General features: G+C 36.4%; 1 protein-coding gene across 5 annotated transcripts; it reads right to left on the bottom strand.

Moving 5' to 3' along the window:
* Positions 1 to 3603: 3603 nt before the first annotated feature.
* Positions 3604 to 10341, bottom strand: LOC143851835 (NAC domain-containing protein 75-like). 5 transcript variants are annotated; one of them, XM_077361354.1, is made up of 9 exons: positions 10220 to 10341; positions 9741 to 9826; positions 9022 to 9101; positions 8863 to 8931; positions 8455 to 8632; positions 7321 to 7856; positions 6323 to 6568; positions 5464 to 5550; positions 3604 to 4153 (listed from the first exon to the last, which is right to left on the bottom strand). In XM_077361354.1, the coding sequence occupies exons 4-9, from the start codon at positions 8914 to 8916 to the stop codon at positions 4067 to 4069; spliced, it is 1188 nt and encodes a 395-aa protein (XP_077217469.1). In that variant the 5' UTR covers positions 8917 to 8931; positions 9022 to 9101; positions 9741 to 9826; positions 10220 to 10341; the 3' UTR covers positions 3604 to 4066. The 5 variants fall into 5 exon arrangements, with proteins under 5 accessions (XP_077217469.1, XP_077217446.1, XP_077217475.1 ...); XM_077361331.1 differs by having other exon boundaries at positions 8863 to 9101; XM_077361360.1 differs by lacking the exons at positions 9741 to 9826; positions 10220 to 10341 and adding an exon at positions 9371 to 9590.
* Positions 10342 to 22614: the final 12273 nt, after the last annotated feature.

Genomic DNA, 22614 nt, shown 5'->3' with positions numbered 1-22614 from the left:
GATAAAGTAAAGATAGCCTTAGGCAAAAATAAGGAGGGATACAATCTCTTCATAGACCAAGAAATCCAAGTCTATCGCATGCATGCCAAAAGTTCAAACTACACCCACAAGTTAAAACAAACAAGGGTTAAAACAAAACAATCACTGATACACCAAAGTACAGTATATAACACCTCTGTGGTTTTCGTATAAACACACTAGGTCTCAAAAACATAAGCAAAATGAGAGAGAAATGCAAAAATACTAAGGGCTAGACTTCAAACTTAAAAGCAACCCCTTATAGAAGAATAAAAAAAGAAGACCATGTTCTCTTATTCCCCCTCCCACTACCCAATTCTCCTTGCAACTTCTTTACGGGACCAAATCTCTGCACATGGAAATCCTAACATTGCTAAGAAACGATCCCCTTCCAAAGCATCTGCAATCTCCCATAAAGCTAAAGAGATGAATATCAACTTTTCAAGGTGAACAAGACATAGTACCCTTTTTTTCCTATTGCATGTGGAAAGGGACACTCCCCAACATTCTATTCCCCTCAACTTCATAGAATTGGATGAAGATATCCAAAAAAAGGGAACAAAACAAAGGCATCCATATCTCAGTATTTAGATTCGTCATGCATTTTGGATGCATTGGATGTGGGGGATAGATTTTACACCGAGTTTTAGTGTATGTTTCTACAAGGAACATTTAAGAATGACAAAGTTAAGGCAGGACTTGTTAGTCATTTTAGGATTTGAAGGTTATTTTATTTAATTTGCTTTGGTGCTCTTTGTTAAGAGAAGGTTATTTATTCTACTTTGGTGCTAGCTCTTTATTCCTTAGAAACTACAAGGAAGGTGCAAGGCTGAGATACCAACCCATGTAGCTTCCTCCATGCACGTCCAAGAAAAGAAAGAAGGCAAAGAGAACATGCACGTTACACTCTCTCTAGTTTTGGAATAGAATAAAGCTCGCATATAGAATAGAATAAAGGGATAAAGAACTTCTCTTTCCCAAGTTACAGAAATTAAAGAGAGTGCCTTAGAATGTGAATTTTGTAATTATACGAAAAATTTTAGTTTTAGAAAAGAAAAGAACCCTTACACTTCCATGCTCTCAGATGTTCCCAACATATTCCCATTTTCTGTTGTGAGGATAGAAAAGCAAAAAGAAAACTTATTTGTTGTGAGATTTTTTTTAGCATGCCCACATCATGTTGTTCCTACGCAACAAAGAACACTAAAGAAAATGCCTTTTATACTGGAATTGTGCACCAAAGCCCGGGGCTGAAAATCGGCAATCTAAATGTTTACAAAATAAGGGAAGAATTTGGAAAATTTCGGAAAGAAACCCAAATTTTTTTCTATTTACACCATAATCTTAGTTCATAAGTTATGAATTTCTTTGGAGATTGTCAAATAATATATGAGAAATTGAGCGATTATTTCTAAAAATTTGTGATTCATTCGAAAAAATCAGTTTTAATATAAAAAAAAATTGGTAATAATTACTTGAAAAAATACAAAATTTTATGAATTATCTATTAATCGAACATGTTCGGATCTAACCCTTTCCGAACTGAAGGTTCAATCTTTTTCAAAGAAACCATAGCACACGATTAAACCAACGGTGAAGGGATTGAACCTTAATGAAGTATTATTGGTTAATTAAAACCTGGGCAGAGTGAGGGATCAGATAAACTAATGCGAAGTTGGGTCTCTATAACTTAGCGAATTCATGGGTTGAATTATTATTTTTTAAGTTTAGACCAGGGCGCCAAGCTAATTGAGGATATATATTTTCAAGAATTTTTCAATTATTGGGAGAATTTTCCAACTATGGTGACACCACCTAAATAAACACACCCTTCATCTAAAGGAACCGACATTTGAGATGCCATAGCCTAAAAAGTTCATATTTATTAGACGATCCTAACCATCCACTAAAAGGAGTATAGAAGATTTACTCTTTCTCCAAGATATTGGTACAAGAAGTTTGATTCATTTATGATGGATCATGGGTACAAAAGATGTAGATCAGTGTGTATGTCAAAAATGCTTTTGGTGATAACTTCATTATCCTTTTTCTTTATGTAGATGATATGTTTATTGTCTTTATGTAGATTATGTTTATTGTGAGTAAAGATGTTAACATGATTGACAGGTTGAAAGAAGATTTGTTCAAGTCTTTTGATATGAAGTACTTAATTAGGTCTTGCACAATACATTTTACGTATGAAGATATTTCGTGATAGAAAAGTAAAGAACTTTTAGTTCTATGTTAAACGGGTGCTTGATAGGTTCGGCATAAAAGATGCTACACCAGTTAGCAACACTCTTTCCAGTCATTTCAAGTTGAGAAAAGACTAGCGTTCTAATACCCAAAAAGAAAATGATGAGATGGAAAAGATTCCTTACTCCTTTGCAGTAGGGAGTCATATGTGTGCAATGGTTTATACACGCCATGTTTCTTTTTAATCCTAAAAGAGACCACTGTGAATGGTAAAATGGATTTTGATGTACTTGAAGGGGACGTCCAAGTTGTGTTTGAGTTTTGGTGGTTCAAAAACAATATTGAAAATTTTTATGGATACTGATATGGCATGTCATCTTGATCATAGAAATTCGATTTCGGTGTATTTGTTTACTTTTTCGGAGGGGCTGTTTCATCGCAATAATCCAAATTCCATAAGTGTGTTGCATCTACAATAGTGGCAGAATACATCATTGTTACCAAGGCAGACAACTCCGTGGTATTTGTTTACTAATTTAGAGGTGGTCATTTCATTGCTACCGAGGCAGGAAAAGAGACCGCGGATGAAAATATATCTTCAAGAATTCGATTTGAAGCAAAGAAGAATATGTGATTTGTTGTGACAGTCAGAGTGTCATAGACTTAAGCTAGAATGCTACCAACCACTCCTGCACCAAGCAAATTGATGTTAGATACCACTACATGTGTGATGAGCTAGCATGCTACTGACCACTCCCGCTCCAAGCAAATTGATGTTAGATACCACTAAATGTGTGATGTGCCTGAAAAGTTGTTGATGCAATTCTAGAAGGTTCATACTGACATGAACTAATCTCATACAATGACGAAGATAATGCCAAAGAAGAAGCATGAGCTATGCCGAGAATTGGCAGGCATGAGTGCCCTGTGAGCACCAAGTACGAAGAGCCCTCCTGAATATTTAGAGAGGGGATTGTTGTGGGGTTCATCCTGTGAGGTCGGCCCACATTCCCACACACATGACTTGGAAAAATATTTAGAATAGGAACCAAGAAAACCCTCTTTTCAAAAGAAAAAAAGAGAAAGTCGTAGATGTGTGCGTGACGGGTGGGATGAAAAAAAAAAGAAGAAGAAGAAAATTTAGTGGTTTTTCTCAACAAAAATCCGTAGATTTTTAAGCCCCCATTTGCATGCCATTAATGAGTGAGATTTTTTAGGCGAAGGCTGGTAACACAACAAATGTTTTCTCATTGTCAGTATCCATTTAATTTTTGGAATTTATGTGAAAGATGAAAGAATTTGTAAGAAAATGATGTTTTCAATATAATTTAGAACTTATAAGCAAAGTTTAATTTTCAACAAATGACAATGAAATATAACAAACAAATATATCACGGAATAACTTTCCTTTTGCACAAACCAATTTTGATTTTGTGTTTGAAGTTTGAACACAAGGAAAAATAATACATGTGGAAAAAGAGAAAAGAATAATACTATATGATAATAGGTAGTGATGATGATGATATGGTAATGATGAGGGGGATGATTTCCATGCATGATTGATTGGCTTTGGCATTCAGCTTCCCTGCTATTGTCAGCAATAGCAGCTTTCTTTTCTTTTCTTTTCTTTTCTTTTTTTTCTTTCCTTCTTTTCTCTTTCTCCTTTTGGTCATTCTCTTTTTCCAACTAAGATTATTGTACATTTAGTTTCATCAGACCTTATCCTCAGTTCTTTGAAGAAAAAAAGAGGAAACCTTAGAGGGGTCCTCGGTTTCTTCTCTTGAAAAGAGCTGAAGGATCATTCAAGTACTGATGATGATGTTGTCTGTTAGAATGTTTTTTCTTTTTGCTCCTACCCATGATGATCTGGGTTGTCAGGGTCAGGCCAGAAGGAGTACTTTAACCATTCTGACTCTGGTGGGTTTGCCATTGATGATTCCTGCAAGAGAAATTTGTACATGCACTGGAAAATTAGGGTTTGTAATATGAATATTGCTACAAAACCATACATGAAAGAAAGCTTGCCGTTTTCTTTTTTTGTTTTTGTTTCTTCTAATTTCAGGTGCGTTATTGTTATTGTTTGAAGATGGCTTATGAACAAGATACAAGGGAAATGAGTTTTTTGCTTGCTTATTGCTACAATGCCATGCATTTAAAAGGCTTCCCTTTTTCTTTTTCTTTATCTTTTTTTTTTTCAAAAATTCGGAGGGGTCATGTGTTTTGTTAGGGGCTAGTCTAAAAAGGGACCACCCCACAAGAAAAAAGCTTCAGTTATACACTTTTTTGTTGTTTCAAAAGAAACAAAAGGAAGCTTCTGTTGTTATCTTTCAAAATAAAGGGTGTTTTTTTTTTTTTGAATGGCTAATAAAAGGTGTGTTTTCCTCTTCTTCTTTTTTACCTTATGTTTGTTTAGTCTTGTATAGATCTTATTTTTTGTTAATTTACTTAAAACTATAAGCCCGTGAAACTGAAATTGAAAAAGTCATTATTTTTTCTTTTTGTTTACATCATGTTCCTGATAGAGAAGAAAAGTCTGTTTTCTGATTTTTAATACAGAATTTGAATCTTGACGTTGCCAATAGCTAACCTACTCTAACCTACAAACAACCCACCAAGACACAGGTTTTCTTTTTATGGCAGGAATCTTTATTTTTTGGCAATTCTTTTTCAAATGCATATTTTTAATTTCTTTTTTCCTTCTTTCAAAACAGAAAATGCTATTTTACTTTGAGGAATAGTGATTTGACGCATGAAACCTGATCAATCTGGACCATCCATCCAATGGGCCCATAAATTGAATAGTCATGCATAAATTTGTGACAAGAAAATCTAACCATCAGAACGGTGCAATGCAAATATCCAGTTAGAATGTGTTTCTCCCATTTGCAAGCCTTTAACAGATAGTTGGATCATCAGATCATTGGTTTCCCATGGCCAATAACTGTGGGGCCAACCAGATGGACGACCCAGATCAATGAGCAGCATCTCCACATGTTCAATACATGCTAATTGCACCATGTATATGGTGCAAACGAGTACCCATCTTAACCAAAACCCATTAAATATTTTTTAAAGGGAAAAAAAAAAAAAAAACACATGCTTCTGATTTCTCTCTTTCATCAAATTTCAAAAAAGCGGGTTTCTCCCTTTTGCTTTGTCCCTTTTAAACCATCTGGTTTTTGTCTGGTTTGAGTTTGTATATGACATGCAAGCCTCATGGATTTCAGGGTCAAAGTTGAGATCACTTACTTTCATGTCGGCTGAAGTGCACCCCATTATCAGTTCTTCCAAGCCAGAAGATCTTTCTGCCAGTTTTTGATGGTGGTGCTGGTTTTGCTGTTAGCAAATTGAAGTCAGACAAAAGATAAGCACAGTCACAGATGAGAAATCCAAGCCATTATGCATAAATTAAGGCCCTGCAAGAAAAACATTTCTCAAAAAAAATCCTCAAGAAATTTTTTTCGTTCCTCAATGTAGAGGGAAATAATTTGATTGTGATTAATCTTATGATTAATCTAGAGGGATATGATCATAAATTGAAGGTCCCTCTAAATAAAAATTGAATAGGGTTTGTTCAAGTTATGTTTTTTTTCATGGGGAAATGATATCAGCACAACCTTATTTTGATATTTTCACAAACCATCTTGTTTTTTAGTATTTAAAGAGCTGTCAAAAGGCTATTACAGTTCCCAAAAAGCTCTCATCAGCCAATTAAAAAAAAAGGCAGCTGGGTTTGTGCAATTATCAAAATACGGTTGTGCTGATAATATTTCCCTTTCTCATGTATGAAAAAAAGGCTAGTCATATTGGCACATCTGTGTCAATAATAACACAAACTCAGATTGCCTTTTCTTCTTTAATTGGATTTCTGAGAACTCTTTTGGGAATTGAAATAACTTTTGACGCTATTTAAAGAATAAAAGACAAGATGATAGTGCAATTATTAACATTTGATAGTGCCAATATCAGTGGCCTAAAAATTTAGGAAATTTTAGAAATATTTTTCATTTCCAAACTTGTCCAAAAAATTCCTGCAATCCAAACATGGCCTAAAGAAAAAATAACAGAAAAATGGAACCTGATGTTTATAAATTTCTTATCTGAATACCTGATTTTGGAGAATTATTCTTGAGACATGGTAAGGATCATCAAGGACAATGGAGGTCTGGCGGAGAGGAGGAGAGATGATAGTAGATATGGAGTTTGAAGGCCTGCTGACGTGGAAGGCTGCCGTTGCAAGTTGCTGTTGGTGCTCATGGCTCACGTGATGTGGCCTTTGGTGCTCTTGTTCTTCATGCTCCTCACACGTGCGACCTAAAATTTCTCTTCCCTTTGAAGCCTCTCCCATTCCCACCTGTCAAAACCCACAACAACAGTTACTAAAAACATAAAACTGAATACATGCTGATTCACAAACTTTGCCCAAGTTTCTCCTAAGAAGTGTGATCATACATAGCTGACAGGATCCAACATTTAGAGTTATGTTAATAGGTGTTAATAAGATGACTTATATTGTGATAAATTGATAGCTCATACAGGACAATTGAAGGGTTTTGGGTATTATTTTTTGTTTGTGAAGCCCCACTAATTGTTTCATGCAGGTGCATCAAATTGGTGATGTGAAAAATCAAGCTAATTAAAAGCTTTCTCTATTAGCCTATTATTTTATAAGGTAGGTTTTTTTTATTGTATATATGGCCTATTTTTAAATGGATGTGTAGATGTTGTCTTATTCATGCGTATCAGATTCATGCAATAAAATATGTGTTTTTATAGAGGGAAACAAAGGATTTCTCGAGCTTATCCATAGAAAAAAAAATTGATTTGGTCTTGGATATTAGTTGTTAATATAATCAACCAGTAGCTGGAATCGCTCCTAACAAAAAGTATTTGCAATTTTCCAAACCCTATGCATTGATTTGTAAGATGGATGATCAAATACTGACCAAAAAATGTTTATAATTGATATCCTAATGAATCTCTATACAAAAAGAAATAACCCATAATTCCATTTTTTTCATGAATGTGTGCATTCAATTTTATCGGTGTGTTTAATAATTGTAATTAACTGTATACTAGATGATGAAATTTCAAGAGTTTAATTACCTCATCAAAGCTCTTCCTGAATGGGGCAAAGCTGAAATTATCAGATTTCAATTGCTGGATTTCCATGGCACTATAGCTTGAAATTCCAACCCCAGACAAGTCATCTCTATGGGTAACATCTTTGGAAGAAGAGCTCCCACTACCACTATCCCTTCTATGGTCAATGCTCTCCCCAGGGGTACTCCTTTCTGACCAGTTACATTGCCTTGGTTGGGTTTGGTAGAATATCTTGGAAACCACAAGCTCTCCTTCTTTCTCTTCTTCTAGTTGACCCAAGTGATATTGGTGCATGACCCAGTTGGTCTTTTCAGGTTTTCTGTGCTTTCCAAAGTTGGTATACAAGACAAGGATTTTCTTGCAGCCTTTTTGCTTTCCATTCACCATTACAGGCCTTGTTTTTCCTGTCTTGTGCCACCTGGTCTCACCCCTTTGCAAATCACATTCTGTTTGTATTTTCCTCCTCTTCCTTGTTCCTGTTGTGTAGGCTTTAGAAGGCCTGTGAAAGAAATGCCTGCTGAGACCATCTTTTGTCACACCTGTATGTTAGACAAGTAGCCATTATAACATCGATTGAGGTTTAAGGTGAGAAAAGAGCAAACTAAGATTCTTTTAGCATATAATGGAGAGATGGTTACATACAGCAAATAAACCCTAAATGAAGTCTACCTTCATTAGAGAGATAGAGAGTGGGAGGGGGGTTATCAAGTAACAACTAAAAAGCTGATATATGGATAAAAATATCCAATCCCACATGCATTTAACCTCATGAGAATATATGAGAGAGAAAAAAAGTTGAGAGATGGCTTAAACATTCAAACTGCAGAGGATTTTAGTCTCATAAGAATATGTGAGAGGTAACAACTAGAAAGCTGAGATATGGATCAAAATATCCAATCCCACATGCATGTACCTTCATGAGATTATGTGAGGGAGAAGAAAGTTGAGTGATAAAAAATTCTAATCCCAGATGATTTTATCCTCATGCGAATATGTGAGAGCTGTTGAGGAGCATATAGCAACTTCCATAGAATTTCAAAATGAATAACAAACATAGAGTGATGTATTAAAATTAGCAAGCATGGTACCTTACATCATATATAAGATACTGAGAGACGAACTCGGGAAGTTTCTAACCTGGAAGTTTTTCAGGATGGGTGTAGCAAATGCCATCTTCTCCTTCTATTGTAGGGATGAACTCATCTATCAGAGGGTGAGATTTTGAGTGCTCATATTTGACCTGAGCTTCAAGATGCTCTATCAATTCCTGATCTGTTGGATCAAATTTCACTCCTGCCGGAAGCCCTATCCAGTCCTGAAAATAAAATAAAATAAAATCTTCTTTTCTTGCTTTTGCAAAAAAAATAATCAATTAAAATTTAGACAACAGAAAATCACAATATACTCAAATTTAGACAACCGAAAATCACAATATACTCAAATTTAGACAACAGAAAATCACAATATACTCAAAATCAGCACATCCCATCATTCTTATTTAATTACCCATTCGAAGAATCATAAAACATTATTTAGTTTCCATACCGGCTTTCGTTCAAGTTTGTGTCCGCAACCGGGGCATTGCTTCGAACCACACATTCGATGCTCTTCGAGCTTCGCGTCAATAAGATCAGAACTGGAACCTATATGATTCTTATTCATGGTTGATTCAGAAACAAGATATGTTTATTTTCATCACTTTACCGGAATTCTTTCGAAGGATCTTCATTCCTTTTCACATCAATTACTCATGTCCTCCCAATCCAGATCTCTACAGCGGGTTACTGCAAAACAAAAAATAATATGGACCCAATATCAAATTAAAGGAAATTCATCAACAGAATCTAATTCTATCCAAGATCTTACGATATGGAGGATTAAAATAGTTGTCAAAAACCAGTAAAATATCAAAATAAAAAAATTACTGATTCAACCCTTCAATAATTCAGTTTTTGATCTCCATCAGATGAATCAAACAAGAACATGTTATAGATTGAGAAAAATTAGAAAGACCCACAAAATAGAGAAAAAAAGGGGCCTATGAACAGCCAACCTTCCTCAGACCACAGATCTAAAATTGTAAATTCAGCGAAAGCCCAAATGATAAAAGGAAAATGAACCCTCTTCAAAATCACAAACGGGTGCAAGAGAGATAAAAGAAAAGAGTAGGAGGAAGAGGAGGAGAAAGGGTGAAGGAAAAGAAGAAACTGTTGGTGTGAGATTGAAATATAAACCCACTTTAACCATGGAAAACACCAGAATTCCCTCTACTTTAACTGAAACCAATGAGAAAAGAGGAAAAGGTGCCACATACATATATACCTTTAAGTTCATTTTAATTTATGTACTGCATGTAGACGTTTGAGAGAGAGAGAGAGAGAGAGAGAGAGAGAGAGAGAGAGAGATTAGAGTATGGAGAAAACCTATTTGATTTGTAAAGCTCTCCCTCCCCTTTTGTTTTTGGCTTGGCTACTAAAGCAAAAGCCTGAAACGGCCTACACAGCTGTTACTGAAACAAATTCAAAAGCATCCATATCAGTATATGTTATTAAAGAATAATACTAATTATATATCATTAGAATAATTATCATCTTATTTCTATAAAAAGACTAAGTGATAAACAAGAAGTAATTAGGGTTTGATCTTTCTCCAATAAGAAATAGTATAGAATTCATATATTTGGAAAACAATATTATTATGGAGATTTTATTTCCAAAAATAACAGGAAAAAACCTTCCATATGGTAGAGAGAGAGAGAGAGAGAGAGAGAGAGATTTACTTTAAAAAGAAAGATGTTTTGTTTAAGCTGTTTTTAATGGTGAATAAAGGGATTAATGTAATTTTTATTAATTCCTAAAAATAAGAGTAGATGAAAATGGAAGAAAAGATGATAAGAACTCACATGGGTATTGAGCTGGTATTCTGAATCATTACCCTTTTGCCATGAGAGTTGCAGTGGAGGTGTGAATTCTAAGGTTGCTTGATATTCAAGGCAAATGAGCAGTGCACTTGATGACCCTAAAAATGATAAAATAAACAGAAAACTTCAAGAAGAAGCACCATATATATTAAATATGGAAAGGAGTCTACTGATATTGGCACTACCATGTTTTGATAATTCCACAAACTCACCTTGTCTTCTCTTTTTAACTGGATTCTGATGGCCTTTCACAGCTGCTCAAATGATAAAAGACAATGAGTTAGTGTAATTATCAAAAAATCCTAGTGGGAATATTAGTAGCCAAAATAGAATCCAAACAGATTTTTGTTTCATTTCTAGTAATCTTTTTCCAATTCTCGGTGGATTTTACATTTTTTTAATATCATATTTGAATCTGAAAAATGACTAAAAAGCAAATACACCAATGTAAAAGAAGTTTTCTTTCTTTTTCTTTTTCTTTCTCCTTTTCTTTTTTTTTTTTTTTTTTTGTATTGAGTTTTTTGAGAGGACAGTTGGGTGGACTGCCGATACTTAACGTATCTACCGATATTTTAAAATCTAAACCGAGTACAAGTTGTAGTCTTGTAGATAGATTAGAATAAAAAGAATGATATGGTCAGACGGGTCTAAGTTTAAAAAGAGAATTCTAGGCATTTTATTTCTAGAGGGGCCTACCAGTATGCAAATAAACAAGATATGGGACCCACTAAAATGGTCCAATCATAAGTGATCTTTTTTGTTTTGAACTCAGACGAGTCTCACCATATCATTCCTGTTAGGTTAAAAGGGAATGATATCCCACTGCTCTAAATAGACCGGTTGGCAATGGTTGGTGTAGTCAGTGGGCCCAACGAGTGGCCCACCAACTCACCCAATCCGACTAATGTCTCTCTGTTGCAGGAGTCAGGATAGGATTTTTTTTTTTTTTTCTAATTTTTTTTATTCGAAGATAGTTAAGCATAAATGGCTCATTTGTTTAAGATATGTAGTGATACTTGTGGGATTTTCTAGGATACCTGCAATTAAGAAAAACATATACTATTCAAAGCACAATCCTTCACATTAAATTGGCTCAACATGTTTCTGGTGTTGAAACACCACGTGATTCTTAAAACAATGGAGTAATAATAGATATAAATATATACAGGGAAATGATATCAGCACAACCATATTTTGATATTTTTACTCACCCATCCTGTCTTTTAGTATTTAAATAGCTGTCAAAACTCAAAAAGTTATTACATTTCCAATTAAAGAAGAAAAGACAGCTGGGTCTGTGCAAATATCAAAATATTGTTGTGCAGATAAAATTTCCTTACATGTATTTTGAATTAGTTTCGAACAATGATTCTATTTTGAAAGCATGCACTCCTGCATCTCAAGCACATTATCTATGCTTTAAAGACCACTTAAAAGAAGTCTGTAAGGCTCACCCCTGGCTAGCATATGCTTTCTAGGCTTTGCTTGGGCCACGTCTATGTGATCGGGGTTCGTTTGTCCGACCCACAACCACAAGTCCATCAGAATGCAATAACTTGATCAGATGATCTTAGGTTCTCGATCCATGAAGCCTCCTTTAAGGTTCCACCAAAAATTTATTAAAAAAAATGGCAAATAATTATATTATTCAAGAGAAGAAACACGGATGGACCCAGCGATCAAGATGATCAAAGCAGTACAATCTAAAACAAGGGGGAAGAAAATGCATAGAATGCTAAAACCATTCAAGGAGAAGGAAATCAAATGTTTCCAACTTCCCCTCTGAGGAACCTTCCCTAGCCAATCTATCGGCCTCCCTAAAATGTTGAATCATTGGTTTTAGGTGTGTCGAGTGTCAACCGAATCAATTCGGATCGGAATGAACTATCTTGGACACGATCCATTCAGATCCCTTATTATAAGTCGGATCATTTTTGGGGTGCTTTTTAATCTACTTTCTGAGTCTAGATCAATATACATTTTGAATTAGAATGTCCATCAGAGTGTCCTAGGTCTTGCTTACGTTGTTCATAGTTATCAGAGTGTCCTAGGTCTTGCTTACGTCGTAGGGTTAGGGGAGGGAGGATATATACTAGAGAGAGAGAGAGGGGGGGTAATCATCATAATAAAATATAGAAGTAGAAGAATGAAACATTGCTTGTTGTTTTGACTTGGGGTTTTTAATGTTACAAAATTATCCCTAATAAAAAGACATAAACTAACTAAACCATGATGTATATTTTCCTTCCTACATTGGACGCTATCGGATTTCGTGGGCCCTCGTGGCTAGGGCCCACGATCCGTAATAATTTTGGACCTTATGATATGGATACAATGACACAATGAGGCCCATTGACACTCCTAATTGATTTTTGGTATTCTGTTATGTATTAAAATGTTCATTCAGCTTGGGGCTAAGACCATTCGGGACACTTCAAGATGTTCTGCAAAATTCAATGGTCTTGATGTCCCATTTTAAATACAGATTAAATCACAAAATAAATGAGAAAAAAAAAAAAACAAATAATAGCGTATTTTGTAATGTTCAAATAAAAGGGTATCGTTTAATTTTGTCAAAGGACAAAGCGAAAAGCAAAGAAAAGGAAGAAAGAAAAAACAGAAAATAGAAGAAAGGAAAAGATTTCCTTATTTTAAGGGGAATAATAGCCTGTGGGGCCTCCGCTAATACCTATATTTATGCCGGAAAGAAAGATATTTTAAAGGGTTAGCTTGTATTTGTCGGGAGTTGGGTGTGACTGTGAAGGGAAAGGAAGAGAAGATAAAGTTAGGTTCATCTAATTTTAGCTTCCCTTGTCCTATACTCCACCATTCACAAGTCTTCTCCAAGCCAATTTCTCACACCTGATGGGGAAAAAAAATATTCAGAGTTCTGCCACAGAGACTAAATTTTGAGTAAGAGGACTCAAATCTGATATGGCCCACTAGATCGATTTGTTGATGGCTACACATTAGACTAGTTGGGGCCCACTAGATCAATGTTCCTGTCACCAAATGGGTTTGATGTTGACTATGAGATCATCATTATTTCCCTAATTTTTTTTGGAAAAAGAAAATACTAACACTCGATCAAATCTCTAAACAATCCATGTCCACAAAAGTCAGGATGGCTTGGGGGTTTTTGCTTGGCGTTTGGGTGCTATGTCAGAAAAACCCATTGTTTGGTTGCCAAACATAACATTGAAATCTCTAGAGACTACCATGGATGTCTCTTGGTTAATCATTCATTATCTTTGACATGTCAACGTTGTCTCCTCCCACAGCCAAAAATGGGAATTTTTTTTTTTTGCTTGGATTTTAAGTCTACAACTGATTATAGACTAAAAATTACATTTAGGCCCAATTTTGAGTATTGATTGTGAGTTCAAAACTGATAATTTGACTCAAACTTAGGCCTGTTCGCTTTAGATTGTGACAACCGATTGGGAGCCTCAAACCGATTATTGGACTAAAAAGTAGCTTAGGGCTTGTTCATTTGAGATTGTGACTACCGATTGTGAGCCCAAAACCTATTATCAGACTCAAAATTACATTTAAATTTGAGTCAGATAATAGGTTTGGGGCTAACAATCGGTTGTCACAATCTCAAACGAACATGGCCTTATATTTAATTATGACTCCAATAATCCATTTGGATTGACAATCGGTTCTCAAAATCCTAAACAAATAGGGCCTTTGTTTTGGACTTACATGCGATGATCACTTTGGATTTCGAGAATTAATTTTGAATAATCTTGATTATTAGATTCAAAATTGCGTTCAATTTTGAGTACAATAATAAATTTTGGACTCAAAATCAACTCATGTGAGAGATGGAACATACTCTTAAAAAAAAACAAAGAACTCCTATTTGGACAAGTGGCATAGACTCGGAGAGTAGTAGAATAAGTAGTCAAGAGGAGACACGCATTGGATTTTCCTGAAATTACCTCGGAGAATAGCGGTAATTAAGTAGTGGCTGGTTGTGCGGCATAGGCTCAGAGAGTAGGGGAATAAGTAGGGGGTGTCATTACCAATATAGAAAGGAGAGAGAGAGAGAGAGAGAGAGAGAGGGGGGAGGGAAAATCGAGAAGGAGAGAAAAGGCACCATTCCCAATATTTTCAAGCAAAATTCCACCTTTTTGTAGAATTTAGTTTGAAAGTTATAAGGAGGGGACACAAATGCCACCTCAGCAGACATGCAATAATTACATGGGAGACATCTCAGGGAGTCTCCGAAGAGTTCAATGCAATACTGGCAACCAAACAAGGAATGGAATCCCAAGTCCAAAAGCAATCCCGATGGTTGCCGGGATTTTGTCCAACCAAACACAGCATAATAATTGCTCTCTCCTTAGGCTTCTTGATGGGGCTAGAATGAGATCTTCACTTTAAAGGCCTCGAACTAGCCTCTTCTAGATAAGAGTTGTTTACCATCTGAATTGGAGAGGCAAGACCTCTTCTTCAGAGCAACTTTCCGCATAGAATCTGAACATTTTTCTTCTTGAGTCAATATTCTCATGGTTCAATCTTTTTTCTCGTTCACACTTTTTGTGATTCAATCTTCATTGTCTTCATCTTTCCTTTGGGCCTAAGAGTTCCCAAGGATGTAATTAGAAAGCCTAGCAATGGCAAGACATGATCGAAAGTTCACCCCATGGGATGCCATAGATCAAAAGTCGCTTTGATCCAACAATCCTAACCATCCAATTTTTGTCTTCCCTTTTCTCTCCTTACAGAGAAAATATTTTTTGCCACTCCAGGGGATAGCTATCCTTGTGCATATTATCCGCACTAGAGTACAATGTGCTCTAGCCAGTTCTTGATATATTGTTAGAAGGTGAACCCAACCATGAATGGACAATTGGCTAGAACTTCATTGATTTTGCAATTCTAATTGTTTGATGAATACACTTTTGCATGTTAAATGTGAACTGTGAGCCTTTTTTGTATCTTAAGAAATGTGGTATAGAACTTGGATTTGATTGATTAATTGAAGCCCATAACTATACCAATTTCAATGAACTTACATATCTAAAATGGTAATAACTAACCAAATTTTGATTTCCCGTAATGAATATTGTTTGGGTTCCACGCAAAAGCAACAATCCCACATCAGAAAAGTGAAAGAGATGTGGATGGGCTTATAAGGACTTGGGCACCCTCCCCTTAACGGCTAGCTTTTAAGGGTGAGTTATATACAGGCCCAACAAGTGGTATCCTCAGGAATGGAGAAAATCCCTCGGGGTAGATCACGGCACCCCTGTGTACCCTCGAGGATGGACAAAATCTCTCAAGGAGGATCTCCAAGTTCCTATGTTGCTCCCGCCTTGGGGTTCCATGCAAAAACAACGATCCCGCATCGGGAAAGTGAAAGATATGTTGATGGGCTTCTAAGGACTTGGGCACCCTCCTCTTAATTGTTTGCTTTTACGGGTGATCTCTACATGGGTCGCAACAAATATGCTGATTAATCTAACTTTAGTTGAAATCAATTGGTCCAATCACAGTAGCAAAAGGGAGTTTTTTATGGTAATCTTTTCCGGAGGTATTTGGAACAATTTGGTCTGATCACAACACAAAAAGGGAGCTTTTTGGGGTAATCTTTTCTAACTATGTTTTTGACAATTACATTTTCAATCCTAATAAGGCCCTGTTCATTTCAGATTATGACAACCAATGATGAGCGTCCAAACTTACTATTGGGCTCAAATTACATTAATTTTGAGTCCAATAATCAGTCTCGGGCTAACCATAGGTCATCATAATCTCAAACGAACAGGGCCTAAATAAGTGGTATTGGCCCTATTCAACATAGGGACTATTCGAGAATTCAGGGATAGCCATCCCGAGAACCTACATCGTAGGCTTCTTCAACCAACGAAAGATTGAAATCCCATCTCCACAATTGATATATCATCATTATTTCTCTTCCCTTTCCTCCCTCCTTATAAATAAATGATCATTGTTGTTGGATCGTGTAGCCATCAACCCTTGATTGGAGATTCGTGATGGTGATGATCATCATGTAACAATCCCAGAACAGTATTGCACACACACACATGCATTGGTTTCTAAATTATATTTATGTATATTAGTTTGTACTGAAAACTGATTTCAAATGGATGTCTTTATCAATCTCATGGCATGCACATTGGGGACACTGCGAGAGGATGAGCCTGCCACGTCAGTTGGTGAACCAGCACTTTGTGTGATTGGCTCATTAGGTGGTTGACAGTATCCCACCTAATGAGAAGGTAGTTGTCTTAGACATTGTTTGAAATTTCAACCGAAATCTGAAATTTCAAGTTTTGGTCGAGACCGAAATTGAAAATCCGGTAAACTCGAAACAGTATGAAATTTCGACCAAATTTCAGAATTTCAATCGAAATTTAAGGAATGCCCCAAAAAAAACTGGATTTTATCCCTTATTTAATATTATCCCAAAATTTCGGCCGAAATTTTATATGACTTAAAATATCTTTTAAATTGATTCCGTTGGATTTCTCCCGAAATTTCAAAATGCATTCCGGAACCGAAATTTGAAACCATGGTCTTAGGTTGGTGAGTATAATTGGTGGTGGTTAGGCCATAGTAGGATGAGAAGCCTCTCCAGGTTTGGAGATGAGAAGTCTCTCCACAGAGGTTGATCTCAGCCTCTTCATCGATTGTGAATGGACCTAATGCATAGGCCATGGTTGTAATGGGGTGTAAGATGCAACCATAGGGTCTTGTAATGTGGTGTAAGAGATCAATTGAAGCTTTGAAATTGTGAAGTATCACATGATTCCCGTTGCCCTCCTTACCTTATGACAATTGATATCAAATTCTTACTCGCTTATATATTGCTTTGAGGATGGCTATCCCTAGATTCTCTAATCCAGTGCCAAACAAGGCCATTAGGTCCCCTCCTCTCTCTCTCTCTCTCTCTTAAAAGGAATAATAGTAAAAACTAAAAATTTTCCATTCCTTTTGCAGGAGAAGAATTCTACATGTCTTTGCTCCCCTGGTTTAAGGTTGAACTTCAAAGGACTTCCATCCGTCGCAAGACTGTTATTTCGTTTTGAGTTATAACCTCAGCCTTCTTACTAGATATGTCTCTGATTCGGTGTCTAATCAACTTTTCTCTTGATAGTTCATTAATCTCATCCCAATCAGATGGTTAAGAATGATCGGTCAATAGGATATTTTCTAATGCATCTATGATAGGGAACCATAAATTTGAGGAACTCCTACTAACCATGAAACCAATCTATAGTTGGGCAGCATAAATTCAAAATGGCAAATTCATGGATTGGGAATGAGTGCAATTAGTAATTAGCATGAATCAGGCTTGATCTCAACAAGTGAAGGTTTGGATCACCATAATATATGTCTCTAATGTACTTTCTTTGCTTATACACTTGCATGTCCGCGAGTTTACCATATAAAACTTTACTGAATAAGACACAATAAAGACATTGAAAGATGGTTAGTATACTTGTTTGTCAGATTAGGACATGATTTAATTTTTACTATTGCAATGCATTTTTCATTAATCTCGAATCCTTGTGAGATACGCAAATAATGTAATAAAATTTTACTAATTATTCTTCAAATTTGCATTTAATTTAAAAAATTTAGGTTTAATTTTCACATTTATTTTAAATTTATGAGATTTTTGAATTAAGTGGGGTTTTAAAGTTCAGGACAGCCGGACAGGGCAACATAAATTCAAGAATTTTTTAACTATCCGGAGAATTTTGCAACTATGGTCTCAACCTTTTATAGATACTTATTTATCAAAAAGTATCAGTTGATATAATGACAAAATGGGCATACCTCCAGTACCAATATGTAGAAGTATATCTCGTGATTAATGGACAACATTTGCAATATATTGATCATATGTACGATACTATAGGCCCAATACACCATCATATTTTAAAGGATGTATATTTTAAAACTAGGGAAAATTATTAAAAAATGCAAAGATGTAGTTTTATTGTGAATCAAGGGTAGACATTTCAAATTCATAAAGTAGGGGCTGTCAGGTACGAAAATTTTGGTTTTGGGACAACTATACCCACTTGCTTTTCCCACCCTTTTTAGAGGCTCTAATCCCTATGTTTCTCACCTACCCATATCACCTTTTTATTTTCTTCTTCCCTAAGCCTTTTACAAGCCTTCTAACGTGAAACTCCTTTGGCAACGTTTCCAAGCTACATTACCATTGTAGTTTTGAAAAAAAAACTCCATTGCCACGTTTCCAAGCTCCATTGCCATTGTAGTGTTGGAAAAAAACTCCATTTGCAACGTGATAAAGCTCCATTGCCATTGTAGTTTTGAAGAAAAAAACTCCATTGCCAACGTGATAAAGCTCCATTTCTACTGGTTTCCGTCTGATTTCCGACGTTAGTTTCGGACTTCCGACTCAAATGTTCAAACCAACCTTCAAATTTCCTACGGAAACCAGTAGATTTGTCATTTCTACTGGATTCCATTCGGAAGTTCGACCATTGGTTCGAACTTCCGACTCGGAGTTTAAGGCAGGGTTCCTTGGTGGTTCAGAGGGTAGAAAATGTGGCTCTCTAGTGGTTCCGAGGTATAGATTGTGGTTCCCTAGTGGTTCTCAGGTATAAAATGTGGTTCCCTAGTGGTTCGAGGTATAAAATGTGGTTCCCTAGTGGTTCCGGGGTATAAAATGTGGTTCCCTATTGGTTCCGGGGTAAAAAATGTGGTTCTCTAGTGGTTCCGCGGTATAAGATGTGATTCTCTAGTGGTTCTGGGGTATAAGATGTGGTTCCCTAGTGATTTCAGGGTAGAAAATGTGGTTCCCTAGTGGTTCCGGGGTATAAGATATGATCTTTTGGAACAAACTTAGATGAACCACTTGTTTGATCAAGGGTATAGGATAATCTAATCAAACTTATGGATCCCATATTTCTTAGGTGGGACACAGGTGGGGCCAGTGAACATAAACAATTGATTTGTTTGGGCCCTGGTGTAGATAGATAGGACTTGCTTCCAAATTGATCTCCATAGGATGATCTGAACCATTATGATTATAGAGGGTTAGAATGAATGAATCCCATAAAAACAGCCTTAACAAATTAGAGGGCTATTATCCTCCTGTAGAGAAGATTTTATGGCACTACATGAAAGGACCCAGCAAGTAAATGGTTTAGATCACTGAATAAACAGGCCCCACTATATATTTTCCCTAAGATCCCCACTGTCTGTCTAACTATAATATGAGATTTGGTAGGGACTTTCGCATGAAGGCATTTCGTGGGTGGAGTTGCATGAGAGAGCAGCCAGTATGACAATGGAGCTTTCTCACTATGACAATAGAGTTTTCACGTTGGAAGGAGGAAGGCTTAGGGAAGAAGAAAGAAAAAGGTCAAATGGGTAGGTGAATAACATAGGGATTAGAACCACAAAAAAGTTGTGGGAAAAAGCAAGGGGGGTATATTTGTCCTAAAAGCCATATTTTCTCACTGACAGCTCATTTTTTATAAAATTGAAATGTCTACCCTTTGTTCACAATATAACCAAAACTTTGCATTTTTTAAATAATTTTTCCTTAAAACTATGCATTTTGTTTAATTCCCTTAAGTATTTAGTCATTTTCTAAAAAAAACGGACTCATATATCTCTGCGTGAGCATTTTTTATAGCGTACGAGACAAGCTCACCTTGTTTTAAATGTTTTAACCAGATGCCAAGGGAAATTACAATTCCCAAAAGGCGCTCGGAAAGTGACTAAAATACGTAAAACAAACCAAGTTTGTTCCATTATCAAAACAGGGTCACCTTGGAATCAGTATAAAAAAAATCATATATTACGCTCATACGGTCATTAGGGTATGAGCATGGTTTCAAATTTCGGTTTTGGATTGTGTTTCGGTTCTCATCAAAACTGAAATTTCTGTGAAATTTCAGTCGAAATCTAAAAAAATAAAAAAAGTAATATTTTATCTCTTACAAAATTTCGGCAGAAATTTCGGGAAAGTATTACATAAGAAATCAAATCCATATTTTTTTTGTGATACTCCTTAAATTTCGGACTGGAATTTCGGGGAGACCGAAATTTTGCAACATTTCGAGTTTACCCAATTTCGGTTCGTTTTTTACCGAAACCGAAATTTCGGATTTCAGTCGAAATTTAAAACCATGGGTATGAGCACTTGTATAATTTGTCACACTTTTTCTGGTTGGACGAGAGAGAGAGAGAGAGAGAGAGAGAGAGAGAGAGAGGGGGGTGGGGTTTCAAAGAGTGTGGTTTGTGAGGACTAGGGAGACGTCAGACTACTTAAGAAGGAATTCTAACCGTTACGTTACAGTGAATCTTCCAACCTTCCTCATTTTAGGCCACCTGTCAATTTGAAAGATGAGAGTCCAATTTCCATACCCAAAACGCGCTTAGGTAGTTGTCGTTGCTGGTGTTGTCTCAACAAGAACAAAAGAGAATTTCTTACTTCTCTATTTTATTTGTTTGCATGAATAAAGCCATGTCTGAATCATACATGTAGAGCACACGTAATGGTGATATGAGCAAATCATCATGGAGGGTGCATGAAACCAATATAATCTCATTCATAATATTATAATCTCATCCGTCCATTTTGTTGACTTGATACTGGATGGTTGAAAATTAACAAAAGATGGTCACTGATGTATTCGGAACATTCTAGTCAAAGAATACAATGACGGGAAGTGGGCTCCACTACTTTCCCTTTCAATCTTTGGGGGTAAGGGTGTCAATTTTGACTCGGGCTCGGAAGCTCGCTCGAGCTCGGCTCGAATCCTTAATGAGCCGAGCTGAGCCGGCTCGCCGGCCTCGTTAAGCTTAACGAGCCAAGCCCGATTAAGGCCAGGCTCGGCTCGTTAAGAATTTAATATATTTAAATATATATATTATATATTAATATATACACTAAAAGTGTTGTTCAGGGAGTGAAAGGGAGATTTATGTCACTTCATTTTAGGAACCCCATTTGTTACTTGGACCACCCCCCATAGTGTAAAAAAAGTAGTCAAATTACACTATATAGGGCTGTCCAGGGAAGATGAAGGGTGTGAACTTAATATAACCCAAGCTCGGTAAGGCTCGCGAGCCTGGCCGAGCCGAGCCTGGCCAAGCTCTGCACGGCTCGGCTCATTTACACCCCTATTGCGGGGTGGATGGATGAAGTAAGGCCACGTTACATTATACAACACATCACACAAGCATGTGTTGTGCATTCAATACAAGTCAAAAATTATATTTCCACCCTTTTTCTAGCCATGCCACCCAATTTTCTAGTCAAAAATTTCTTCTCTCTCTCTCAAACCCTATGGCGTGCCCCTCTTTTAAAGGGGTGAATGTGAATGAGCGTAGTACCACTCCTATCCTTGCTACGATCGTACAAGCTTCATGAAATGAGTCTAAATAAATCTGCAATTGTATTTTTCATCAAAAATACTCCTTTCTTTTGGTTTCACATCCCTATCCCACAATAACGAATTGAGTTCGTATAGGCATTTTGCACGCAGCTATTGAAATAGCTGCTCTGGCTACAGTTTCTGAGACTCCGCCCATTTCATAAAAACCCCTTCCCAAACTGTACAAGCTTCTTCCAAAGCATACGGCTTTCTGGACCTCGATGTCGGCTCTTCGCCACCTGGGGCTGTAGTAAAAAACCCTCTCTGCCATGGATAATTAACCTTAACTAAGCTGGAATATGATGTGAAAACTATGATATATATGGATTTCGCGGCTTACTTTATATATGGATTCGCTAGACAATTTCATAGAAAGCCATTTCGAGGCTTACTGTTGCAGGATAGAACAACAACATCAAATGAATTAAATGAATAAGATGAACCCCTTTTTTTTTTCCCAAAACGGAATCCCGTTTTCCTAGCAGTGCTCCTGTCCTAAATATAATATAGTTTTCACAGCAAAGGTTTTAAATTTAGACCGAAATCCGAAATTTGGGGTTCGGTCGAGAACGAAAGCGAAATTAAAAATGCACAGAACGGTAGTTTATTTCGGACGAAAATTTTCGAAATTTCGTTTATCCTGAAATTTTGGAAATTTCGTTGAAATAAAAAATGAGAAAAAAATAGCCGTTCAATTGGTTTTGTGGATTTCACCCGAAATTTTTGAATTTCGGCCGAAACGAAACCGAAATTTAAAACCTTGTTCACAGCATATTCCGGTTTGTAGTTTAAAACCTTGTTCACAGCAGTACAGGACTAGATGGAAGGATTCCTTACATGGAATTGGAACTTTGATAATATCTCGTCATTGTGTCTTCGGTCTTCCTAACACTCAAAACGATTATTTTCGGCCATACTTCATTACTTCTTAATACAACTCTAGGGGTGGTTCATGTTATTTTCTTATGCCTGAAG

This window comes from Tasmannia lanceolata, unplaced genomic scaffold, assembly GCF_043159265.1.
Source record: "Tasmannia lanceolata isolate RefF3 unplaced genomic scaffold, GAP_Taslan_0.1 ptg000003l, whole genome shotgun sequence".
NCBI lineage: Eukaryota > Viridiplantae > Streptophyta > Magnoliopsida > Canellales > Winteraceae > Tasmannia > Tasmannia lanceolata.
The sequence above is the reverse complement of the archived record's forward strand: the minus strand, read 5'-3'. Positions and strand labels throughout refer to the sequence as shown.